Source organism: Bison bison, unplaced genomic scaffold, assembly GCF_000754665.1.
Source record: "Bison bison bison isolate TAMUID 2011002044 unplaced genomic scaffold, Bison_UMD1.0 scf7180017864032, whole genome shotgun sequence".
Taxonomy (NCBI): Eukaryota; Metazoa; Chordata; class Mammalia; order Artiodactyla; family Bovidae; genus Bison; species Bison bison.
In genome coordinates, this window is record NW_011494604.1 from 3,653,905 (window position 1) to 3,671,976 (window position 18,072).

General features: G+C 36.4%; 1 protein-coding gene across 1 annotated transcript in view; it reads right to left on the minus strand.

The window, feature by feature from the left end:
* Positions 1 to 18,072, minus strand: part of OSBPL11 (oxysterol binding protein-like 11) — a 92,126-nt gene that overhangs the window by 32,464 nt on the left and 41,590 nt on the right. Inside the window, exons 6-8 of the mRNA XM_010834293.1 lie at positions 12,694 to 12,895; positions 10,202 to 10,347; positions 4,343 to 4,483 (exon numbers count right to left, since the gene is read on the minus strand). Of these exons, the coding sequence (XP_010832595.1) occupies positions 4,343 to 4,483; positions 10,202 to 10,347; positions 12,694 to 12,895 (489 nt within the window). The remainder of the gene's footprint in view (positions 1 to 4,342; positions 4,484 to 10,201; positions 10,348 to 12,693; positions 12,896 to 18,072) is intronic.

An 18,072-nucleotide genomic window follows, 5' to 3' on the forward strand; every position in this document is an offset into this window, starting at 1 on the left:
TAGAGGAAAAATCTAATGATACTAACATCAGGTTCCCCAACAAATTCAGATTACTCAATGTTGAAAAGCACAGGCTCCACTCACATGTTCAAAACTTAAAATCAGGTTTTTAGTTCCTCTATACTTAAACATGAGTGGAAATCCAAGAAAAATCAGATCTCTAAGAATACCTCTCCTAAGAAATATGAAGAAAATATACAGCCAAGATTGTACTCACTATTCACTTTCCTCTAAGTAACACTGTTACAGGGTACATATATAGATGGTAAAACTATAAATGAAAGTAGGGGGATGATTAACACAAAAGACAAGTTAAGTTGTTACATCCAGGAGAAAACAGAGGACTACAGCTGGAAGGGGCACTCAGAGAGCTTCCAAGATCTGGCAATGTTCTGTAACTTAATCAGAGGTGAGTACACAGGTATTTGTTTTACCATTGTTTTCTGAACTGTTTCTATGCACTCTAAGCCATGTACTTCTATATGTACAATACACTTCACAAAGAAAAGATATTAACTGAAAAAATGGAAACGTTATAAAATTGGATATAAAATATAATTATATAAAGAAAAACTGAAAAGAAATCACAAAAAGTAACATTTGTGTTGTTAGGATGGTAGAATTATAGATTTTTTCCTTTCATTTTTCAAAAACTTTCTTTGAAAAGTTTATAGTAAATTCATGACACTATTTTTTTTTTTTTCATGACACTATTTTTAAAAGAACAAAATAATGGAGGAAATGGCTATTACTTATTCACAATATGCAAGTAAGGACCTTCTTTGTTGCTGTAGTCACAGTACCTAGAACAGTGTCTGGAATATAAGGTGGCCTGACATCACTTCATGGGAAATAGATGGGGAAACAGTGTCAGACTTTATTTTTTTGGGCTCCAAAATCACTGCAGATGGTGACTGCAGCCATGAAAGTAAAAGATGCTTACTCCTTGGAAGGAAAGTTATGACCAACCTAGATAGCATATTGAAAAGCAGAGACATTACTTTGCCAACAAAGGTCTGTCTAGTTAAGGCTATGGATTTTCCAGTGGTCATGTAGGGATGTGACAGTTGGACTGTGAAGAAAGCTGAGTGCCAAAGAATTGATGCTTTTGAACAAGAGGAGAAGACTCTTGAGAGTCCCTTGGACTGCAAGGAGATCCAACCAGTCCATCCTAAAGGAGATTGGTCCTGGGTGTTCACTGGAAGGATTGATGCTAAAGCTGAAACTCCAGTACTTTGGCCACCTCATGCGAAAAGTTGACTCACTGGAAAAGACCCTGATGCTGGGAGGGATTGGGGGCAGGAGGAGAAGGGGACGACAGAGGATGAGATGGCTGGATGGCATCACCAACTTGATGGACATGAGTTTGGGTAAACTCCAGGAGTTGGTGATGGACAGGGAGGCCTGGTGTACTGTGATTCATGGGGTTGCAAAGAGTCGGACACGACTGAGCGACTGAACTGAACTGAACTGAATACCTCATAAACCCCAACATTGTTCTTATGACTTACAAACCTACATTTACTAGAAGACAGTAAACACCACAATAACCAAATAAACTCTATACCTACTGCTCATTTTAACCAATTTTAAAGCTAGTGTTTTCTGAACCACTAATACAAAAATATTTCTAGAATAAAAATGATACTCAGTTGAAATACTAAGATTAGATGAAAGATGAATTGTTAGATGGCTTTCTTTATTCCTAAAATATCTGCTTCTTAGTAGGTTATTAACTTAACCAACTTACAAACTTTCTTATAATTACTGTAAACATAAGTAGAGAAATATGTTTTTTGATTTTGAAATACTTCAAAGTGAATGTTAAAAGCAAAATGCTTTTAAGTTACATTTTCAGGTAAGTAATTCACTGGAATCAAACAATCTTTTAATTTATACTTTTGTTACCTCACAGGCATTGAAAACCTCAATTCGAAATATACATCCTGAAGTCAATTTTGAAATTCCAAACGAATGCAAAGTAGCATTAGTAGTGATTCAAAATATATAATTCTACAGTAAGTAATGTCTAACATACATAGGTTTTGAACCTCATTGACTTTCTAAATCAACGTCATGGATTAATTGTTAAAACAAATAAAGGCACACTCATTAGATAAACTGGGAATGGAGAAGATGGGCCTAAAATTAAAAATTATACATCAGTGCTTCTCAAACTTTAATGTATATATACATATTTATTGAAACACAGATTCTGTTTCTCTAACTGTGAGATTGGGGCTGAGATTATACATTTCTAACAAGTTCTCAGGTGATGGTGATGATACTGACTTTCAGATTTTTTTTCTCCTTTCAGTTCTAAGGCATAACTGACAAATAAAATCATAAGTTATTTAAAGTGTACCTTGTAGTGATTTGATATACACATATATAGTTAAAGGGGGCTTCCCTGGTAGCTCAGCTGGTAAAGAATTCACCTGCAATGCAGGAGATCCTGGTTCGATTCCTGGGTCAGGAAGTTCCCCTGGAGAAGGGATAGGCTACCTACTCCAGTATTCTTGGGCTTCCCTGGTGGCTCAGATGGTAGGAATCCACCTGCAATGTGGGAGACCTGGGTTCAGTCCCTGGTTAAGAAGATCCCCTGGAGGAGGGCATGGCAACCCACTCTAGTATTCTTGCCTGGTGAATCCCCATGGACAGAGGAGCCTGGAAGGCTACAGTCCATGCGGTCACAGAGAGTCGGACACAATTGAGCAACTAAGCACAGCACACAGTAAAAGGACTTCCACCGTCAAATTAATTCATGCCACATTTTTAAAGTAGCAAGCCTTCAGACCAGGGGTGTGCAAACTATGGCCTTCAGGTCAAATCTGGCCTCCTGTTTGTGTAATAGTTTTGTGTGGAAATACACTCATTCCAATCTAACATATTGGGTTGGCCAAAAGGTTTGTTCTGTAAGGTGTTACGGACTCCCCTGGTGGCTCAGATGGTAAAGCGTCTGTCTACAATGCAGGAGACCCGGGTTCGATCCCTGGGTTGGGAAGATCCGCTGGAGAAGGAAATGGCAATCCACTCCAGTACTATTGCCTGGAAAATCCCATGGACAGAGGAGCCTGGTAGGCTACAGTCCATGGGGTCCCAAAGAGTTGGACACGACTGAGCGACTTCACTTGCTTACTTGCTTGCCTGTAAGGTATTACACGGAAAAACCCAAATGAACCTTTTGGTTAACCCAGTATTATCCTGGCTGCTTTTACAAAGGCTGAGTTGAATACTGCTGATCCTTAAACAATATGGGTTTGAAATGCAGGTCTACTCATACATGGATTTTTTTTTCCAATAAACATACAAAATATACATGTAGAACATCATGTGCAAGACTTGTACTGAGGTGGATAGTCCACCTTTACATAGGCTTAAGGTGAGTAATACATAATATAAAATGAATATGTTAGTTTTATTACTGTTTCATAACTTTGCTTTCAAAGAATTATATTACCATAACTATCATACCTCTCTCATAAGGCAAGAAACTGTGTATTATCACAGGTATGTGGGATTTTTAAAAATTGAACAATGTTTCCTATATTATATCATGAATATGACTGTAATACTGCACGTCACAAAAATCTTATAACAATATTCATTAGTATATAGGCTAGGCTACCATGAAGCCTAGGATACCATAAAACAATCATGTTGCTGCTTCATCATTATCAATGCATAAATTATTATACCTGTAAATAAACATGAATATTTTTCATGTTCTTTTCATTTTTGATGTCTAGTATTAGTAATACATATAAACAAAAGTTGTGCTGAGTATTTTTGTTATTGGTAAGGCTTCCAGTAAATAAATTAGTAGCTAAGTTTTGAGGGATTTCAAAAATTATATGTGGATTTTCAACTCCATGAGGGCCTAGTGTCCCTAACCCCTACACTGTTCAAGAATCAACTACAGCTACCTCAGAGATCTATGCCCACATAGCTAAAAACATCTACTATCTGATACTTTACAGAAAATGTTTGCTGACCTCTGTTACAGATAATACCCAAAATGTACTATCAAACATGAAATAAGAATAAAGCAGCAGGATCAATGACTTTAATAGTTTTATGGGATTAAATCCTTTTCTTTAGATTTTCCAATTCTGTATTCCAATGGACTCTTTTATTTTGCACAAAAACAAGACTATAGGTCTTTAGTTGCCATGTGACTTAATCTGCACAAAAAACCATCACATTTTTAATGAAAATAAGAAATGTTGATCAGGAAAAAAAGAAACCAACTCATAAAGATTAAAAAGCCCTAACAGCATTAACAATTATAGGTATAGTCCTGACCAAATGATCTTCATAGACTGTTTATCCCATTACTTACTCTTGTTAAGTCCATGCCCAGCTTGAGCTGTGATAAGAGATGTAGAATAACACTGCGTTGCTCTTCCACAGCTCCCAGGTCATCCTCCTTGTTGTCACAAGTATCCTCCACCTCATCATCTGCATTTATTTCTTCAGGTTCCTTGATGCAAAATAAAGCAAAAGTCTATTGTTACAAGTGCATATCAATATGCACTAAGAATAAAAGTATAAACATCAGATGATGACATATTGGGCCTAAACGAAACTGAGAGCAGACAAAAATCTTTCTGAAAATACAACTTACATCATTTGGCCATGGAATAGATTTGCTTCAAAGAACGCATTATCACTGACATTGGACATACTGTTGTTTTGTCATATGCATCACACATAAAATACATATGCTTTGTGAAAATAGGATTTTTCAGGAAGAATGAAAAATGTCTCATCTGAAACTTAGGCTTTGAAGGCTTTCTCCACCTGCCTAGGGGCCCTACTACTATCTATAATTCAAGATGTTTTGAGAATTAAATATTTGCCCCATTTTTAAGCTAATACTGTCAAAGTAAAATTTTAAAGTGACTGTACATATCAAGTCTAACTTCTGTAATCTGTATTTAGATATTTACTCATCCTTGGAGTTGTCAGGAAAAAACTGTGGGGATGAAGAGAATTCCAGGTGCAGGTATGGAAACCCTGTAGTTGGTTATGCAGTCTTAAGACTACAAAACATTCTCTGTACAGTTTTTCAATCAATCAATAAAACAACCCGTTGAAAAGCCAAAATTGTTTACCCTCCTCCTCCAAATAACTGCTTAAAAGAAATCTAATTTCATTTCATTTTTTAAATTAGGTTTATTTATTAGTTTTGGCTGTGCTGAGTCTTTGTTGCTGCACATGGGCTTTCTTTCGTTGTGGCAAGAGGAGGTTACCCTCTATTTGTGGTGCACGAGTTTCTCATTTCAGTGACTTCTCCTATTGCAGAGCACAGGCTCAAGAGCACGTGGGCTTCAGCAGTTGTAGTTCGCTGGCTTAGCAGGTGCAGCTCACTGGCTCAGTAGTTGTGGCGCAAAGGCTTATCTGCCCTGTGGCATGTGGAATCTTCCTTGACCAGGGATCAAACTTGTGTTCCCTGTATTGGCAGATGGATTCTTTACCACTTGACCGACCACCAGAGAAGTCAGAGAAATCTAATTTCCTATTTTTATTTAAACAACAAGTAACAGTTTCAAATCCCAAAATTCTAAATAATTTTATTGGATGTCACTTTCCATGTTTATGTGGGGATGGAATACGATCTTTCTCAGGGGTACCTCTTTTCATTACCTTTGTGCAAGAGAGCTTTCATGAGTATATTATCTTTGGTAATGTGTTAAATTTTAAGTTATGAGGGTTTTAAAAAAGAAATGATTCTGTTAATGTCTCTGCTTTTAATTTTCTATTCCCATAAACAAATCCTATCAAATAAGAAGCCCATCTGTTCTCTGTAGCTAGACAAAGAAAACCAATCCTAATCAGGCATAAAATCAAGAACTTAGTATTCTTAAAATATTAAAAACAAAATACAAAACTTGGTGATAGAGATGAAAAATAATGAATTTCTGGTCATTCTTTTGCCTTTGTTCTCTTTTTTCTTCTTCCTTTCTATCATCCCTTCTATCAGTAAAATCCTTATTATATCAAATTCTGACAAATCAATTAATAGTCCAGTTCAGAAAGCAAAGAAGAACTAAAGAGCCTCTTGAAAGTGAAAGAGGAGAGTGAAAAAGGTGGCTTAAAACTCAACATTCAGAAAACGAAGATCATGGCATCCAGTCCCATCACTTTATGGCAAATAGATGGGGAAACAATGGAAACAGTGCCAGACTTTATTTTTTGGGCCTCCAAAATCACTGCAGATGGTGACTGCAGCCATGAAATTAGAAGATGCTTGCTCCTTGGAAGAAAAGCTATGACCAACCTAGAGAGCATATTAAAAAGCAGAGACATTACTCTGCCAGCAAAGCTCCGTCTAGTCAAAGCTATAGTTTTTCCAGTGTCACACATGTGGATGTGAGAGTTGGACTATAAAGAAAGCTGAGCACCGAAGAATTGGTGCTTTTGAACTGTGATGTTGGAGAAGACTCTTAAGGGTCCTTTGGACTGCAAGGAGATCAAACCAATCAATCCTAAAGGAAATCAGTCTTGAATGCTCATTGGAAGAACTGATGCTGAAGCGGAAACTCCAATACTTTGGCCACCTGATGTGAAGAACTGACTCACTGAAAAAGACCCTGATGCTGGGAAAGACTGAAGGCAGGAGGAGAAGGGGACGACACAGAATGAGATGGCTGGATGGCATCACCAGCTCGATGGACATGAGTTTGAGTGAGCTTCAGGAGTTGGTAATGGAGAGGGAAGCCTGGTGTGCCACAGTCCATGGGGTCACAAAGAGTCAGACACGACTCAGCAACTGAACTGAACTGAGTCCAATTCATTTCTTCAGAGACCAAATACAACAATTGCTTGTATATACCACAATTATTTGTTTTTACGACCTTAAGGAGAGATTCCCAAAGGCGAATTTCTCAATTTCCCTTTTCTATGGCTAGTAAGTCTGTTAGGAAGTACTTCCTGTAATCTACCCTAAGTCAGTTGCATAATACAGTTTAAGTATATTTGTGAACGTATACTTACTATAAATCAGAGAAAAAAACTGATCATTCCTCTTTCTATATACAATACTAAATATAACAATTTTTCATTTGAGAAATGTCAAGGGGGGAGAAATACAGATCTTGATTAAATAATGTCCTTCAGCTTCTGAAAGGTACTATTACATTTGAGGTCAGAACCTAGGACACAGATTAATAATGCAAATATATCCTTAACATTATTATACACAGTTATACCCAAAGTTTATTGTGTAGTTTAATGAAAATAGTATTAAACTAAAGAGATAAAACGAATTTGACAGAAAAGCTAAAGAACATATTTTTGTTATCTTTATAAAAATAGTCAAACACTTAATAGAAAAAAAAGGAATTACATTCGCGAATAAATACTGATTCTAAAGTATGATATGAATGGAAGATTCTGGAATCTCTCTTTTCTTTTTGAAACGCCTCTTAGAGATCATGCCTTTCTCAAACAAAAGCTTAAGGTTAAAAAAAAAAAAAAGGCATTACCAAAATTCAAACAAACTGCTCAAATGTATAAAATCCCTACAAACTCAGAATGACTAGTAAATACAGTGGCAAAAGCAGTTGAGTTTCTAGGTATTCATAATATCCGGAGATTGCATGGCAAAAGGAAATTCCACAAATCTCATACCAATGCCATTTTTTGTTTTCCTGATTTCTGACTTGGGCACTAAGGAACTGTGGGCTTCATTCTAGCCTCTAGCATTTATCTTCTCTATCACCTGACAGCAACATTTCCACCACTATAATACATGTTTCCAGCTTGCACTGACACTTATATTCCAAAAAAGGCATAGGTGAAATTTTCAAACAATTCAGGTCTATTCTTGTATGCTTGAAAGTGAAAGTTGCTCAGTTGTGTCCGACTCTTTGTGACCCCATGGACTATACTGTCCATGGAATTCTTAAGGCCAGAATACTGGAATGGGTAGCCTTTCCTTTCTCCAGGGGATCTTCCCAACCCAGGGATCAAACCCAGGTCTCCCGCATTGCAGATTCTTTACCAGCTGAGCCACCAGGAAAGCTTGAGTGGAGTCTAAAATCTTTTGTTAACTGAAAAAAAAGAATCTATGCACTTAGAGTTTTTTCTGTTTGCACTAGGTCATACACTAGGCTACTCATTTCAAAAGGTTTAGAAATTCAACAATCCTCTCCCCCACATCCCTGTGCCCTATCTCTACCATGTTTCTATCCTGATCTCCAACATGTTTTGTATTCTCATTTAGAAGAATAAAAATGTTGTGGAGTATATGACCTATTGTTTGTAATTTTTCACAAAAAATTATAGTCCTGATCTCTGCAAAGCTTTGGTTTCATCATTTCCAAACTGTTTTTCATGTACATTAACAATCATACATCCTCTTCCCACATAAAATTCAACATGTTTATAAACTATACTAAACCTTTTCTCTTAAAAAGCTTTCTTTCTAATTTTGCTAGGTTTTGTGAATGGGACCCTAATTTTAATCTCAATTTAGGCTCAAAAACTTGGAAGTCATTTGTGATCCAACCCTATATCCAGTCAGTCACAAGTTCAACTGATTTTTTATTTGAAATGCATATTACCTGTTCATGTCTTCATTCCTACTTCCACAGACTTCTATCCACACTTCAATTCCAAGTCATATGATACACCAATCTTCTTATACATTTTGCATCCCTCCTCATGCTCATGATCTCAGTATCTGTCACAGTAAGACTAAATTTTTCTGCCTGATTTTACACTGTATTCTGTGTAGCAGTGTTCCAGGAATAATTATTCCACAAAGAATGCAACATGAATGGCCATCTGGATTTGTAAAATCCAACAACCCTGGGGTCATTTTCCATAAACTAGGTGCTCTGCTAAATTTACTTTATCTTAATAACAACTTATAATGTATTATTACCCCTACTTTACAAATGAGAAAGTTAAGCATGGTTAATGAGTTGGCCCACATGTTAGTAAATGACAGGACCCAGGTTCACCAGCATCAGGCAAGCCTTCCCCACAGTAAGTAGGAACTCTAAATGATTTTAAGTCTCTCCAGTGAAAGAATGGTCTTCTATTTTGTGTCTCCTCTAATTCTTAACATTGGACTTGTCATATACTAATATAACTTAATGAATACTTACTAACTGCTTGACTTCACAAATGAATTAGTTAAGAAACTAAGAAAAAGAGGATTTTTTTTTTCTTCTTCTTCCTCAGTCACCCTGCTGCCACTGCCTGCCTCCTTGAGTCAAAACCTTTGCCAGCTTTGGAAGTCCCTGTGTTATATGTTTCTTTCAAGAAGTAATTTACTAATATATAAATAACCATAAACCACGCCTGACTCTTGCCTCAGTAATTTTAGCTGGGAATAACTTAAGAAATAATCTAAATAAAGGGGAGAAAAAAAAATAAAACAGTAGACAAAATGATAGAGCATTATTTATAAGAACAAAAAAAAATAACAACCTAGACATTTAATAGCCTACTTCAACCTTTAAAATTTTTAATTATATAGGCCAGAATAACATATAAAAACACTTATGAGAAGTATCAAGTAAAAAGAGCTTAAAACAAAACTATCTATGTAATTATGATAACCATAAAAATAAAAGATGTAAACTCAAGAGGCAAAAAACAGTATGATATGTCACAGAGGTAGAACTAAGAATAGAAGAGAGCCTGTTTAGCTTCTGGGAAATGTGCAACGAACATTACTTTACTAAAATATTAAACTCTAAGACTGCGTGCTATTTTAAGTAGACTAACACTTTCTTTTTTTTTTTTAGACTAACACTTTTAAAAATTGGTTTGGTACAGTGCTTACTATCAAAAAAAACCTTAATAGTAAACTTTTAAACTTAATAGCAAACTTTTAAACTTAATAGCAAACACCTACTAAATAATGTTAAATTAAGAAATCTATGAGATAAATATCACGCAAATAATCTTCCATTAGAAAAGCTGTTTTCAAGAAAAACATGTAAATTTTAAATACATTTATATAAAGCAAAAGTAAACTAAAACTAAGAAGGACACATAATTTAACCTGGAAAACACAGTATGTACAAGTTTTACACAATAGAGCCCTTCCAAAGCCAATGCAGTTCAAAGTAGAACAACTCTTAGAGTGAGCTCTCTAGAGTATGCACATCCTGACAATGAAAAGGTGCTTTTCAGTAATTCCTAATTTTTACTCCAAAACTGTATTTTCGTATTACCTTACCCTTGCTAATAGTCCAGATTCTGCAACACACTGCTCTTCTGGGACTGCCACTGGCTTACTTTGCTCAGTTGCAAAGGGCTGGTCAGCTCCATTTTTATAGTGGTTTGATAATGGTATCTTTGGTTCTAACCATTCGATTGTCGTTCCTGATGAAGTAAGAGAAAACTTTCGCTGAAACTTGCTCATAATCTGGAAAGTTCAGCAAATGTGGATTTTATTAAACGATTTTGCTTTGCATCTACAAGGCTAAAAGCAATTCAAAACCTGTTAAGAGACTCCGCAAGACAGTGACTTGTATCTCATTAGCATGAGCATGACGATTGGTTATTTTACAACAGAGCAACCTGCAACTTGTAATCAGATACCATTTAAGTGAATCAACCCTGAATAGGAGTGAACTCACTTCCTGGGAAAATCTGAATCATTAAGTGTATTCTCACCCCAATAGTTGACCTTTCTGCATGAATCTTGACCCTCTAGTGATAAGAAGTATGCAGTTAGACTTGAGGAAATCACAATTACAGGAATAGCCTGGGATTGTGAAACAGTAAAATCTACTTCAATTTGGGGTTGAACCTTATTCTCAGTACCAATTTTCTAACCAATCAAGATAACCCCACAATCTAATTTAAGAATTGCAGATCCATGTCCATTATGGTTTTTTTTCCAATCATATAAAAAGGCTCCATATACTTTTAAACTGAAAGGTTCTTCTACTGAATAAATAATAGCTGACCTAATGAAAGACAGTGGTCACATTTAGAGACTTGTCATCTTCTCAGTTAATGACTCAAATGTCTCTTATTACCCTCAACTAGTTTAACAAAGTGGATTCTATGCCTAATCAATAATGGAAAATGTTCCATTTGATTTCAGAGGCTGATCTAGGTTTCACAGAAGCTTGGTTATACAGTGTTACATTAAGGGATACTCAGACTACTACACCAGAAATTTAAAAGGAGTATGGAATTTACTTAGTCTATAACAAAATCCTAGACTTCAGTAGAGGAATAAATTACAAAGTACCTACCAGGCTTCCAGAGCATCTTGCCTTGGCACTTAGTTCAGATTCACTGAGGGGGATTCACAATTGGGGGAATGCCCTGGATAAGTTCATGGGGCCTGTTTCAAAACTCCAAAGAAATGAAAGCTCTTTGTTTCTACTTTGATATGTTTATTTTTAATATCAGCATCTAGATTCCCCTACTTCTTGAAATAAGATGCACATAAACACTGAATTTAAGAGATTTGTTTTAAGAGATTATTCACAGATATTTCACAGATGATTCACATAACAAAATTCTTTAACAAACAAATCATCTGGTCTCAGGGTCCTTCTAAATCAGTTCTTTCTAAAGTATCTTTCTTTCACAAGCAAGAGGAGTTCATTGAATCAGAAAACAATGAGTGTTGGGAATACTAAGTTACTACTATTAATTCATTGTGATGGCGGTGGGGAAATTGGGGCAATGTTGTTAAAGGGTACAGACTTGCAACTAGAAGACGAATAAGTCCTGTATATCTAATACACAGCAGTGAATGGAGTCAACAGTACTACAGTAAATATTTCAAAGTTGCTAAGAGACTAGATTCTAATTGTTCTCATTACACAATAGGGAATTCCTTAGTTCCAAAGGTTAGGACTTGGCACTTTCACTGCCAAGGCCGAGGAAACTAAGACTCCACAAGCTCTGTGTGTCTGTATGTGTGTGTGTGTGTATGTGTTGGGGGTGGGGGGAGGGCAGGCCAAGAAGGGGCAGAGAAAAAAAGAAATGACAATTATGTGATATGATTGGGACATTAGCTAACACTCTGGTGGCATATAAATATATAAATGTGTTAAATCAACACTTTAAACTCGCATGTCAATTATATATAATGTCATTTTATATGCACTATATGTCAGTTATATCTCAATTTTTAAATGAGTTTATTAATCTCATTTAATAGAAAAATTCATTTTTTGTTATGCAATAACAAATAATGCAATAACGCTGTTTTCCCCAGTAAATTAATTTCAACAAATAGGTGCTCTCAAATACTAGATGTATATCTTTATTTTTCAAACTGAAAGGTGACTGATAGACTTTTATATATATGTATCTCAACAGGGAAATAGTGAATAGTGGACTAAAGCAACCAAGGAATGATTCCAATGTTTCTACTTTGATTGATTGGATAGAGTAATGCCATCAACTTCAATAGAAATACAGAAGATGTAAATTTTTAATTCAGTTTTTGACAAGTTTAATTTGAGGTCTCTAAATGAATATTTAATTATATGAGACCTAAAATGGTTTTAGATTTGAAAAAGGACACAGTAAAAGAGATTTTGCATAACATTAGTATGATAATAAAAACCAAGAAGCTAGCTGGTTTTCTGTTTGTCTTGCTTTGATTAAGATTTTCTGGAGCAGAATTACAAAGAATGCAGTTACTATTTCCATGTTTTGACCTGCAATGTTCAGTCCTACCTTTAAGCAATAACTTACCTGAAGGCAATGAGCCCTTCTGATGTGATGCATGCTGTAACTGGAGAATATGAAAGCAGTCATTTAAGCAGTTCATAGTTGCCATGGAAGTAGCCTTGAGCATTAACAGATCCTGGTCCAGGGAACTAAGATGGCCAGAAGCAGGAAGGCATTCAATTCCTCTAATTAAGTCTCTTTGTTGTCCTTCAGCATGAGACATCATCTATGGAAAATAACAGTTCCATGTGTCTCACTCATGATCTCTGTATAGTATACAGTTGCCACCTTAATTACCATATTTTGTATAACATGTAACATACAATTGTCATTTTTAGGATATATTCAGCCTAGAAATCTATTTTAAATTTGTTTGGCTATTCTCAATAAGCATTTAATAGTGCTACTCAAAAAATGATAACACATAAGTAAATCTCCAACATATGCTGACTAAAAAGAAGCCATACCCAGAGAAACACATACTACTCGATTCAGTTCAGAAATTTCAGACACAGGCAAAATAAATCTATGGTTTATAGGTGAGGAAACCTCTACACATTAGAAGTCAGGATACTGAAGACAGTATAATGATGAAGAGGCATGAGAGGGTCCTCTAGGGTACTGGTAATATTTAATTTTTTGATCCAGGAAGTAGTTACATTAAAATTACAAGATGCACATTGTGTATCAGGTTCTTTTATACAAGGATACATGCTGAGAAGGTTAATTAAGAACTGGGATGGAGACCAAGGGAAGGGGGCCAAACAGATCCATTAGGTTTACCACTGGTCTAATGAAAAGAACTTCCATGATTAATTAAACAGAACAGAAAGCCAGATAAGAAATTATAGACAAAATTCTACAATTAGTTGATACATAAGCCCCACATATCCAGGGACAATCCCCATTCATGCTTAGAGTCCTGCTGTAATTATGTCTAAACCTGTTACAGCTTGAAGGCCAAATTATATACTTATCCTATTTCTTCATTTTACAAGAACTTCTTGGCATGAAATTAGAAATGGGATTATATATTATGGGATTATATATAAATGGGATTTATATTATGCCTCTTTTGCATCTCCCACTGGTCTAGGTTTCCTAACTATAATTGCTCTTCTCCTCTGTTTCTAACAATGCTATAAGCAAATACTAAGTTTTATACTTGTCAGATTTCTTAAACAAGTCACAAGTGCTAGTAATGTTGAGGGAAAAAATTACTACTCAAGTATATCTGAACCAAGATAAATTTATTACTTTCCAGACAAGGGAAAACTGTCCTTCCAGAACAAATCAAATAGCTAATCTTACGTAAACTTCTTGGGGACATACAACATTCAAGGATGGGTTGACTTTACAACAAAAGTAATAGCGTGGAGGAAGTATGGTCTTTAGGGACTGTCTAACATTCAGAAGGAAGCATAGTGAAACAGAGTTGCTAATGACTGAAGTGAGTTGGTTAAACAGGCTCCACATTACTTCCTAAGAGATTCAATCTAGAGCCAAACAAGAGACTATTTTTCACTTTCTTCTTTGAACTCAAGAGAATACAACTTCTTATTCTTACAACAAGAAAAACATTTGAAAAACTGGACATTCAAATTAAAAAAAACACCTATTCACTTGAATACACTCTTCAGAGAACACAAAGGAAAAAAAGATTATGCATACTTTCCTATATTATGTTATAAGCCAATAGAAGTTTAATAAAGGAAAAAATCATAAGCAGGATATTGACAATATGAATAATCAGCTCTCACAATATAACATTAAAGAAGAAAAGTGTTTCTTTATACAAATGGCCCAAAAAAGCCACTTGCTAGTTTTGATATTGTAAGTGAAGAGACCTAAGGACTTCCTTAGTGGTCCAGTGGTTAAGAATCAGCCGGCCAATGCGGGAGACATGGGTTCAATCGCTGGTCTGGAAAAGATTCTACATACTGCAGAGCAACTAAGCCTTGAACAACTACTGAGTCTGAGCTCTAGGGCCCTCAAGCCACTAAGCCTGCATGCCGTAACTACTGAAGCCCATGCTTTACAACAAGAAAAGCTTCCACAATGAGAAGCTCCCACACCACAACCAGAGAGGAATCCCCGTCTTCACAATTAGAGAAAGCCTGCAGGCAGCAATGAACACCCTGCACAATCAAAAAATAAAATAAACAAATTATAAAAAAAAATTAAAATAAAAAAGTGAAGAGGCTTAAGAAAGTGATGCTCTTAACTGGAAAAAATAAAATTTAAATTATAATTAGAGTGCAAATGTTAAAATCTGAAAATTCCCTGGTGGTCCATTGATTAGGACTCTGTGCTTCCACTGCAAGGGGTACCAGTTGGATCCCAGAAGCTGCATGGCATGCCCCCCTCCTCCTGCCAAAGAATAAAATTTGGTTATGGTTCTTTCCAAAGCAAACAAATGGGCTGACCATATATTTACAATGAAATAGAACTGATTCTGTGAAGCTGTTTTAGTGACTGTTCCTGACAATAGTAAAACCAGTTCCTTAAGAATGAAAAACCATCATGAAAGCTGAAAACTTGCTTAATCTGTGTTTTACAGCTAGGTATGACAAATACGATGATAATGAACATCACTTATGTGGCATATAGTTTGTCTGAAAATCAGATGAGAATCATGATTTTATCACTTGTATTTTAAATGTGTCTCCCTTACTAGACTGGTGATGTTAGCTTCTCCCAAGGCAGAGCATAGTAACCTGCAAGAAGCATGCACTGATTAATAGAGTGATTGATGGATTGTAAATTAGTAATTTATTGTAATTAGTAAATACTAAAATAGATCACTTTAACACTTCAGTAATAAATCCACAGAGCCACAATATGACTCGATTTTCAAGTCAGTTGCTTTTGCCAACTGTTACTTCATTTATTGCTGGACTTACTCATGGACTTTGATTAAAATACTCCTTTCAAACTCACTTAACCAACTGGAGCTAGATCACTATAGAATAGCAATTCTCAAACAGTGCTCTCCAGATTCTTATGGGGCTCTTTTCAGGGGGTCTATGGAGTCAAGATTATTTTCACAATAATTCTAGGAAATTAATTTGCCTTCTTCACTTGGTGGCATTTGCACAGATGGTGCAAAAGCAATGGTAGGTAAAACTGTTGGTGTCTTAGAATCAAGGCAGTTGATACAACAGTGTCACGATTGTATTCTTCACTGCCATGCACTTCACCCCCATGTAAGCATTGGGGGCTGGGGAAAAGACAGCCAATTTTGTTAAGAGTATTTCTGAAAAATCAGTAAAAATTATTAGTTTTACTTTATCCACTCTTGAGTACACATATTTAAAATTGTCTATATGAAAAATGAGAAGCACACTTCTATCGTACATTAAAAAAAAAAAATGTACACTGCTGTTGCATACCAAAGCACTGTGGTTGCCCAGGGAAAAGCACTTGCGAGACTGAGTTACAGGTTGAACAAACAGTTTATTTTTACAGATCACCACCTGACATGAAAGAACGTGATTATATTGGTTGTTCAGAAACACAGGTGACAACCTGGACTTGGGAAGGGCATTTGAAATGAGGGCAGTTTTGTGGGATCTGATACTATCTCAGCTAAATGGTGTCAGAACTGAACTAAATTGTAGAACACCTAGCTGGAATCTGCCAAGAATCAGAGAATTACCTAGTGTGAAGGAAACCCCCACACATTTGGTGACTGGATACAGAAGTATGGGGTGTTATAGTAGCATAGAGGAGAAGCACAAGAGTGTTGTTTTTCCCTGACAGAATGATTGCTAATAACTATAGCTCTTCAGGCTTGGGAGTATGTGGTAGACATCCTTTCAAAATTAAACAAAACGATTTGTCACTTCAAGAAAAACAACTGACAGCATTTGTTGCCAATTATAAAATATTCTAGGAATCAGCGAACTAAAATGGACTGGAATGGGGAATTTAACTCAGATAACCATTATATCTACTACTGCGGGCAGGAATCCCTTAGAAAAATGGAGTAGCTATCATGGTCAACAAAAGAGTCCGAAATGCAGTACTTGGATGCAATCTCAAAAACGACAGAATGATCTCTGTTCGTTTCCAAGACAAACTATTCAATATCATGGCAATCCAAGTATATGCCCCGACCAGTAATGCTGAAGAAGCTGAAGTTGAACAGTTCTATGAAGACCTCCAAGACCTTTTATAACGAACAACCAAAAAAGATGTCCTTTTCATTATAGGGGACTGCAATGCAAAAGTAGGAAGTAGAGACATACCTGGAGTAACAGGCAAATTTGGCCTTGGAATATGGAATGAAGCAGGGCAAAGACTAATAAGAGTTTTGCCAGGAAAATGCACTGGTCATAGCAAACACCCTCTTCCAACAACACAAGAGAACACTCTACACATGGACGTCACCAGATGGTCAACAATGAAATCAGATTGATTATATTCTTTGCAGCCAAAGATGGAGATCTACACAGTCAGCAAAAACAAGACCGGGAGCTGACTATGGCTCAGATCATGAACTCCCTATTGCCAAATTCAGACTGAAATTGAAGAAAGTAGGAAAAACCACTAGACCATTCAGGTATGACCTAAATCAAATCCCTTATGATTATACAGTGGAAATGAGAAATAAATTTAAGGGACTAGATCTGATAGAGGAGAAGGAAATGGCACCCCACTCCAATACTCTTGCCTGGAAAATCCCATGGATGGAGGAGCCTGGTGGGCTGCAGTCCATGGGGTCGCTAAGAGTCGGGCACGACTGAGCGACTTCACTTTCACTTTTCACTTTCATGCATTGGAGAAGGAAATGGCAACCCACTCCAGTGTTCTTGCCTGGAGGATCCCAGGGACGGGGGAGCCTGGTGGGCTGCCGTCTATGGGGTCGCACAGAGTTGGACACGACTGAAGTGACTTAGTAGCAGATCTGATAGAGTGCCTGATGAACTATGGACGGAGGTTCGTGACAATGTACAGGAGACAGGGATCAAGACCATCCCCATGGAAAAGAAATGCAAAAAAGCAAAATGGCTGTCTGGGGAGGCCTTACAAATAGCTGTAAAAAGAAGAGAAGCGAAAAGCAAAGGAGAAAAGGAAAGATATAAATATCTGAATGCAGAGTTCCAAAGAATAGCAAGAAGAGATGAGAAAGCCTTCCTCAGTGATCAATGCAAAGAAATAGAGGAAAACAACAGAATGGGAAAGACTAGAGATCTCTTCAAGAAAATTAGAGATACCAAGGGAACATTTCATGCAAAGATGGGCTCGATAAAAGACAGAAATGGTATGGACCTAACAGAAGCAGAAGATATTAAGAAGAGGTGGCAAGAATACACAGAAGAACTGTACAAAAAAGATCTTCACGACCCAGATAATCACGATGGTGTGATCACTCACCTAGAGCCAGACATCCTGGAATGT